Here is an 8,945-nt window from a genome sequence, read left to right on the forward strand (position 1 = left end):
CAGCAAATGCTGTGTAAAACTGGGAATAAACTCACTGAAGACAAACTCGGCTTAAATTCATTTTTACTGATGCCCCTCGGTGATGTCTCACACTAATTGACAAGCAACTCCTTCAATAGTAGCACTTTCCTGAATCATTGCATGTTTTATATGAAGAAGATTTTTTTTTCAGATCTCCACAATAAGAAACAGATAAGAAAAGACTGATAAAACACAGGAAAGAAATTATCTTTGATTTTATTTTTTAAAATTAAACATTTATCCTTGTGTTTGCATTATTTCTGCTGCCATACAGGTATGCAGGTCTGCCTAGGGGCAACACCACTGGAGCATGCTCCATAATACTGCCCCGTCTTTCCTGCACATTCAGTAGTGAGATTCAAGCATACAAAACAGAACTCTATCTTACATCTGGGGCAGATGACATTTTTACATTTCTTTCTGTTATGCTCCACCAGTGACCCACAGGTGGGACAGGCACGAATGGAGGGACAACCACTGACATCCTTCACAGACTCAAAGATGATATCTTCACAGTTTTTCAGGGCTTTTAGTGCTTCATTGCTGCAGCCATCATTATCACAGCGGTCTGACCGTGGCCGTGTACCCTTCCATTCCCTCAAGCACTGCCAGCAGAATTCGTAGTTCCGACCTTTTTTTCTGGTGCACAAGCTGCAGCAGACACTCAGGTTGGATACATCCTTTCTCACAACAGATGAGTTGCATCCAGGACACTGTGATATAGTAGACAGTGGATTATATCCGTATGCATAGCCATTAGTTTTAAGCTAAATCAACAAGGTGTTCCCAAAAGATTGAAGGGGGCATTTTGTCACATACCGGAAAAATGAAATGGTCAAAGGTACCATAAAATTCAAATGACATTAACCCCTGGAGGGCCTTGGGTCGATTTGTGGCTCTAAGACCAATAGTGTATGCATTTTTCTAAGATCCTCCAGGGGTTAAATAAAAATAAAAGAACAGACTGAACAATTGCATTAATATTATTAGTCAACTAAAATTTCATGATTGATAGAGCATAATACTCACTAATTTGGAATCGAAGAAATGCTTGGAAGCATTTAAGGCCATGGTCTTTTCAAAGTGCTCCATTTCCTCAGGGGTCAGAAGTGCCATTTTACGAACCTCTGCATAACTCCACTCCTTATCACACTTAGGCTGGCCACACACAAATTTGCTTTCACCCTGTATTGAAATATGAAATATATATATATATTTTTTTTAGAATGTCAGTTTGGAAACAAAACACTAAAAAGTCTTACAGTGCATCTAGACAGCGATTCACTTGTTCTACATTTTGCAATGTTACTGCTTTATTCCAAAGTGGATTAAATTAAATTTTAATAAGTATTCACACCATTTGCAATGAAACTCAAATTGATGTCCACCATAATGAATTAATTAAATACACCATTAAGTAATTAATTAAATGTGGCAATAATTAATTAAAATTGGAAATAAAAAATTAAATAAATGTTTACGACACATGTAATTAATTAATTATTGCCACATTTAATTAATTATTTAATGGTGTATTTAATTAATTCATTTTGGCACAGTTGACTCCTTCAGGTCTCACCATGAAATAATTTTATCTGTCAACCTCACCCATCAAACTCAGGGGGCGGGGTTAACGCTGATCGAGTCAAAACCATTGCTTTAGCCTGGTGGCCATTGTTTTTAGCACAAAACAACCGGCATGTGGAAACTAACAGAACTGAACCTTGAAAAACCCTGTTTGTGTGTCACCAAATACCGTTTTATTATTTTTTAGCTAAAAATGTAGCGGTTTAATTTTCAGATGTCTGGTCGGTTTGTCAAGATAGAGCCTCTTTGCAAAAGTGCGTCGATGATTTCGGAGACGTCTGCGCAGTCTCACGGCAAAGCGTGGGATAGACCCGCTTGCCTCGCAAGCAATTGAGCTGTTATTAGAGCACGTGTTGGTTATTACCAGCGACAAAATGCAGGTCCCGGTACACAGCTTAAGGAGGAGAGAGAGCAAATAATAACGATTAACATCTGATCTTTGGGTTTTTGTTCAATAATCAGCGTGACCTGCGTATAAACCAGAGGCGGAGCCAGACATTTGAAACACCTGGGGCTTAGCCCAAAGAGTAGTATGCATGTGGGATTTTTTTTTTTTTTTTTGGGGGGGGGGGGGGGGGGGGGGTAGAAATGACTGAAAGATTAATAGGCTCTGTGCAAAAAAGAATGACTTCATATAGGGAAAAATATATATCACATGTGCAGGACACCTTAAACTAGTTTTTTAATTAAGCAGCAAGGCAGAACAAAGTCGGGGCTGTATCAAGACACGAGGACTAAACCCCAATTCAACCAGACCCAGAACTGATCCAGAATTAAAACAGGACTACAACAGTTCAAAATCAGGACTACTGAGGACTTAACCAAGACAGAACCACAATCAGAACTAGATGATAGCACTAAAAATCATCATAGACCTGCACTACACTTGTTTTTTAATTCTACCAAAGTACACTATTTAGATTGAGAAAAGTTTATATAATTATTTAGCCTTGTTGTGCAAACAAGCCTGCATAACTTAATAAATATAGAATTTGAAAAATAACAAACCTAAAAAGAAACACTAGGTACGAGATACATGAGTACCTATGATACGGTGATACTTTTGGTAAACAACCATTTGACTAACATGTGTGTCTCACCTGCTCTTGTTCATCTGTTCTGTCCTCGTTCTCCTCTCTCTCCCTCTTTGTGCTGACAATCATCAAATATACAGTTGAAACCAGATATTTACTCTTCAGATAAAAACACTTTTTTAATTGTAACATCAAATCAGACTAAATGTTTATTTTTTTAGATTGATAAATATAAAAACATATTTGTTAACTTTAAGAGTAAAGAGAGAAACTGTCTGTATTTCTTAATAGCAAATGGCACCAAATTGTATTCAAACTGAGCCACACTTATGGAGCTCCACAGTTCTTTTTCTGGTGTTTTGGTTGATATCTCTTGATTTTCCCATGTCACAGAAACAGGCTCTGTGTTTTGCCTTATATGCATCCACAGGTGTGCCACCAATTTACTCACATGGACTCTACTAACCTATCAGAAGCTTCTTCAGCTCAGAATGGAATCGTCTGGAGTTTTCTTATTAATTAACAATAAACTTAGTGTACATGTACTCCTAAATTTGATGAAAGTGATAAAAAACAGAAAGCTCTGTCTCTCTTTATTGTGACATTTAACTAATTCAAAATATATTTCAATATTTATCTAAAACAAAAATTTACTCTAAATTGATCTTGTACAGTAAAAATGTTTTATTTTTTCTCCCTAAAGTGTATGTAAATATCTGGTTACAAATGTGAATATCCTGCTGTGTCCTGAAATCCCTCTTGTTTTGCATAGAAATATACTGAACAACATACAAAGCACAATATATAAAATAACATTTACCTGAGTTTTTTCTTTGAAAGAACCCTCTAATGTCCATTCTTATATTTCAGTACATAACTGAAACCGAATTAGTCGGGGAGGGTAAGAACTGAAAATATGAAATAAACACACGTAAGCTAAGACTCTCTAAAAAATAGCATTTGTTCGGCTTTTCATTTCGCCATTTGTTGATTCACTTGAAGAGCAAGTAACGTAATATTGGTCAAGTGATCAGTTTCATATCAATCTTTCGTGATTCACCGTCATATTTACATTATTTGTACGGTACGAATGATTTGCTTTGGTACCTGGTCAAACTTAAGCTCTCCTTAGTATGGCTGGCTCCGTCTCTCCAACAGCACACTCACGGGCAGCAGCTGCCCCGCCCCCTCGCTCAGTCGCTTAGTGCCTGAGCTCGGATCATACCAATATCAGGGGGGGATTCACGCACAGTCGTAAATTCCCACAGTGTGCACTATGTGCTTCGAATATTGTGTGTACTTTTTGTTTTATACAGTTGTCAGCCAGGCATCTAACTATGAAAAAATTACACTCCAAAATACCCGGGGCTTCTGACAAAACAACCCGGGCTTAAGCCCCGTAAGCCACCCCCACGCTCCGCCCCTGGTATAAACGCATAAAAGAAATAACGTTGGTGTTTCCGTCATGTAGTAACTGGTAGGTTTAACTATACAAAGGTTGTTCGACACTATAAAACACATACAGACTTCATGATGTTGGGCTAATATTTTATTGTTAATATTAATCATGAGAATAAACGGCCCTGTACACCACGGAGCGAGGTCAGCACCACGTTATCTTCAGCTCTCTGAGTTAACCCAGAGTTTCACAGCCGAAAATGTCGGCAGCATCAAACTAATCTAACAGTCATCTACGAATAATTCATGTGTCATATCAATATGATTTTACAGAAAATCATAATTATTCCAGAGACGTGAAAATCTACAGCATAAAGAACACAAAAATATAGCAGTCTAACGCAACACTGTAACAGAGATGAACCGTCAGTTTGTCACAGATCAAAGTGGAATGAAAGTGATTGGTTGAACAGGTGTTCGTGTTCGTGATGTGTGTTTTCTGCATTTTCATCAGCGTAAGAGACTCAGCAGCAGATTAGAATAACATTTAATAAATCACTAAATGAATCCAAGAAACGAGCAAACCTGTTCCAACAATTTGAGTTTGTGTTCCCTCAGCTGCAGACTCGCTGCTGTTTAAATGTTTGAGAGGAAGATTAGATATAAAACAAACGTCAAACAAAGTCAACGTACACATTTGATATGAGGCCAGGAGGTATAATGGCTGTGTCCTGTTTTAAGATCATATATGTAAAATTGTTGTCTGACTTGTGTCGATCCAGCCGCTCAGAGTCCGTGGTTACCATGGTTACTGCATAAGCAGCTGTAATGTAAACAGCTGGCACAGCGGAAACCTACCGGCGACATGAGTGTTTATGTTTTTCATTGCAAAAGAACTGTCTGAATGGTTAACTGAAGTTAACTTGGATAAATTATAGTTAAGGAGTATCACAGATAACGCCTACGTGAGCTGTGTGACTGTTCACCACTACACTGAAATAAGTAGGCTATTACTGAAATACACAAATTATATGTTAACCTCATTTATTTTCAGTTAAGTAAACTCTAAAAATTCTAACAGACAGCTGGTGCTTAGAATATAGTTGAATAACTATTAAAAACCAGATGATGTAATATTTCTGTCCAGGTTGCAGTCTTCATGATGAAAACACTGTTGCAAACTCTGCTCCTCTCAGTGGAAATGCGCCTTCTCTTCTCTTTCTTTAAAACATTTTAAAAGTCAGTTTAATCTCAAAATTCACTGTTAAATCCAAAACACACCAGATAAAGAAAAGCGAATGGTTCAATCTAACACATGTGCCAGTGAACCATTAAACTTAAGTCAAACTATGCAGTTATGAAACATAACTTTAACCTCAGCCAAACCGATTTGCTCAGTTGTAAATAAAACAGCGAAGTAAACGTGACCCGACAGACAGAACCTGAGTGAATGAAGTCCAGCGTTTAACCACTGAGAGCTAAAACTAAGGTGAGGTTTCTAAGCTGTGTGCTGGTGATTGGACATCAGCCGCTGATAAAACTATAAAGTGCTCTGTTGGGAAACAAATTCCAGCAGCTCTGCGCTCGGGGAAAAACTATATTTACTTATCTTGTGCAGAAAAATGCGCCGACATTGTGTCATATCAGTCAAACTGTGACTATCACCAGGTAACGTGGGCATGTTTCTTGAATTAGCAGCAGGAACGCTGGGGCTGTGGGCTCGGTGCACTCGGTCAGCTGACTGTTAGCAGAGCAAGTAACATCTCTGAAAACATCTGAGCACTTTTGCAAACATGTTCTATGTTGACAACCTGACCAGACATGTGAAGATTACGCCACGACATTTGCGGCTAAAACACTATTAAAAGTGTAGTTGGTGACAGAAAAACGGGGTATTTTAAAACTTTACACCACCACCATTGCTGCCTGTGATCTGAAATGCATTCTGGGATACTTGGCTTCATTTTTAAGTTCACACAAGCAATTGATTATCTAGGATTGACTTCTTTACTTACTTTGCTCGGCAACCAATCAAATGCTAGAGAAGCTGCAGTGGCAGTGTTAACCCCGCCCACTTAGTTTGATGGGTGAGGCTGATAGATAAAATGATTTCAAGTTGAGACATGAAGGGGACAAAAGTGCCATAATGAATTAAATAAATATATCATTAAATAATTAATTAAAACTGTCATTAATTATTTAAATGTGTCAATAATTAATTAATTAAATGTGCCGTAAATATTTATTTAATTAATTATTTCCAATTTTATTCAATTATTGCCACATTTAATTAATTATTTGATGGTGTATTTAATGAATTCATTATGGCAGTCCTGGCGTTCCATAACCTAACACTGACCATTAAAACCACAGCCACTGTGCACCAGTCACACACTGTTCTTTACTGTAAATCTATCACAGTACAGCAAGCTAACCTGTTTACCCTGAGCTAAACTGCAGATGATTCTCATGCAACCTTTAAATAACACAGTCTACCTCAGTTTGATTTACTGCATAATATGAAACAAAAAAACAACAACAACAAAAAACCCCACAATATCATGTGTACAGGCCCATTATCTGATTTAACAGCACAAGGACTTAGGTGTAAGCTTTAAATTTATCAAATACCACTGAGCAGCCCTTACTTTTATATCTAACCTCTTATCTTCCTCTCCTGTCCTGTCTTTCTTAATTTTTTTCATTTAAATCAGCTCTCTTTTATTTCTCTCTGCGAAATACAGCAGCAGGACATTTTTACAAAATGCACACAGTGTGTTTGCTGATGTTTGTGGAGCTGATAGAAACGCTGGATTTGTAATCACTTGCTTTTTTTTGTAAGTACGTCTTTGGTTAGTATTGAAATGTTTGTCAAGTCACAGCAGCAATGGGTCTGACAGATGAAGGGTGCGAAAAAAAAATTTTGCGCCGGGACGCAATACTAATTTTACAAATGCTTGCAGCTTCACGTCATGCAGAAAAACTCGCCACGCACGTGGCAATAAACTTCATTAACACGGGGATAGATCAGGATCTGAAAGAAAATACTATATTGTTCTACAAATCGCGCAGGACAGCTGTTACAACGGGATAATACTTTTATATCAGTTATATATGTTGAAATTGGCAATAAGAGAGCAGATCGGGTTTTGTTAATAATGTGACGCTCCATCTTTTAAAATGGAGGCCTAATTATTTTCAAAATAATACTAACAAATGATCCTACCTCTTTCAACAACCTGAGACACCAGTTGGTGAGAGATGACGGGGTCACAACATGACCGCAGGACATCCGAGCTCTTGGAGACTTGAAACCCTCACACAGAACTACAAAAAAGAAAAGGTTTAATCACACACACACACAAGAAGAATAACATTGAAATGGATCGAAAGATAACATTTTCAGCTACTTACAGTCAAATTCATCCTCTCCGTCTACAAGTTTAAGTGTAGAGTCCCGAGGATCGTAACATTTCTCTTTTTCAAATGCCGAATTTAGAAAGCTCATCTTTCGCTGTTTATCTATCTAACCTGCAAAGTAGGGTAACGACGAACAACCTTAGTGATAGACTCTAAATGTGTGAAACTTTCAATTTCATTTCAGCTTAGGTTTCACTTCAAGTCACGTGATTTTTCTATAAACTAGCGAGCCAGTGCCTATTGGCTAACAAGAAGTGCACCGGAAGAACCACCTCTTGATATAGGCGGGGTAATATCATATACATCAGCGGTCCCCAACCCCCGGGCCTCGGATCGGTACCGGTCCGTGAGTCGTTTGGTACCGGGCCGCGAGAGTTGAGGCTCAGGTGTGAAATGTATAGTTTTCAGGGTTTTTATCGGTTTTCAGCGTTATTTTGTTATCGTTTTTATCGTTTACTCGGTTTTCCTGGGTCTTTTCACGTGTGTTATGAATAAATTTTCTTTTTTTCAGTACCGATACTAGTTTTATTTTGTTGTATTTATCCGCGACACCTTAAAGGACGGTCCATGAAAATACTGTCGGGCATAAACCGGTCCGTGGCGCAAAAAAGGTTGGAGACTGCTGATATACATCTTAAAACAACATAAAATGTATTATTCATTAATAAAACAAGCGGGAAATGCTGACAAACACAATGTGAATAATACAACTGTGATGACATGAAATAAATGACAGAAAATTCGACTCTTCTTACAACTTCTGCAAAAGTGATTTTGGATGTATTATTTATCTTTCATTTATGAGGAACAACAACTATATGTTGATAGTAGTATCACAAGTTAGTATGGCTAATAGAGTTGTATTAGCTGTTTTCTTTTGTTGTTGTTGTTGGGGTTTTTTTTTTTTAGTAATTTGAATTCCTAAAAAACAAAGTAAAAGAAATCGTTTTGCTGATCACAATTCTGCATCCAGCCACAGCATCCAACTGTCACTATTTCTCTAGGTGGCATGACCGGGATTTGTACTGAAAATCTGAGATGTACACTGTAAACAGAAATGGAGACAGCATATTTCCTTGTGGCACTCCTTTACTGTGCATCACCAAATCAGACAGAGCACTGCCCAGTCTCACATGGAGGCATGGCTGCCAGGTAATCAGTAATCCATCACGGATGTGTTTACTGACACTTCTTGTAGCTTCTCTGTCAGTAGCAGTGGCTGATCATATAAAAGGCACCTGCAGAATCAAATAAGGTAATTCTCACTGTACGGCTGTTACTATCCAGATGGGAGTAAGCTCTCTGCAGGTGATAGACGACTGCATCACCCACTCAAAGATTTGGCTATATGCAAACTTAATAGGATGAAGCAATGTGGTGTGAGAGCAGCTGGTTGATAGTTATTAAACTTTAACTGTGTTGACTTCTTCAGTACAGGAACCATACAGGGTATTTTTAATATGACTCAGAATCACAGATAGCTGG

The 8,945-nt window shown here is 38.0% G+C and overlaps 1 protein-coding gene across 1 annotated transcript; it reads right to left on the reverse strand.

Moving 5' to 3' along the window:
• Positions 1-275: 275 nt before the first annotated feature.
• On the reverse strand, positions 276-7,548 carry LOC146636456 (uncharacterized). Its single transcript, XM_085349527.1, has 4 exons — positions 7,455-7,548; positions 7,267-7,367; positions 1,051-1,206; positions 276-734 (listed from the first exon to the last, which is right to left on the reverse strand). The coding sequence occupies exons 1-4, from the start codon at positions 7,546-7,548 to the stop codon at positions 276-278; spliced, it is 810 nt and encodes a 269-aa protein (XP_085205653.1).
• Between the last annotated feature and the right edge of the window lie 1,397 nt (positions 7,549-8,945).

This window comes from Diplotaxodon limnothrissa, linkage group LG3 (assembly GCF_057381915.1).
Source record: "Diplotaxodon limnothrissa isolate DT_005_m linkage group LG3, D_limnothrissa_male_GT1.1, whole genome shotgun sequence".
NCBI lineage: Eukaryota > Metazoa > Chordata > Actinopteri > Cichliformes > Cichlidae > Diplotaxodon > Diplotaxodon limnothrissa.

Excerpts from the sequence above, each read along its gene's own strand:
- LOC146636456 (XM_085349527.1), bottom strand. The coding sequence starts at position 7,548 with ATGAGCTTTCTAAATTCGGCATTTGAAAAAGAGAAATGTTACGATCCT. Across the intron at positions 7,368-7,454 it reads CGGAGAGGATGAATTTGACT|TTCTGTGTGAGGGTTTCAAG; the intron begins GTAAGTAGCTGA and ends TCTTTTTTGTAG. Across the intron at positions 1,207-7,266 it reads GTCTCAGGTTGTTGAAAGAG|GGTGAAAGCAAATTTGTGTG; the intron begins GTAGGATCATTT and ends ATTTCAATACAG.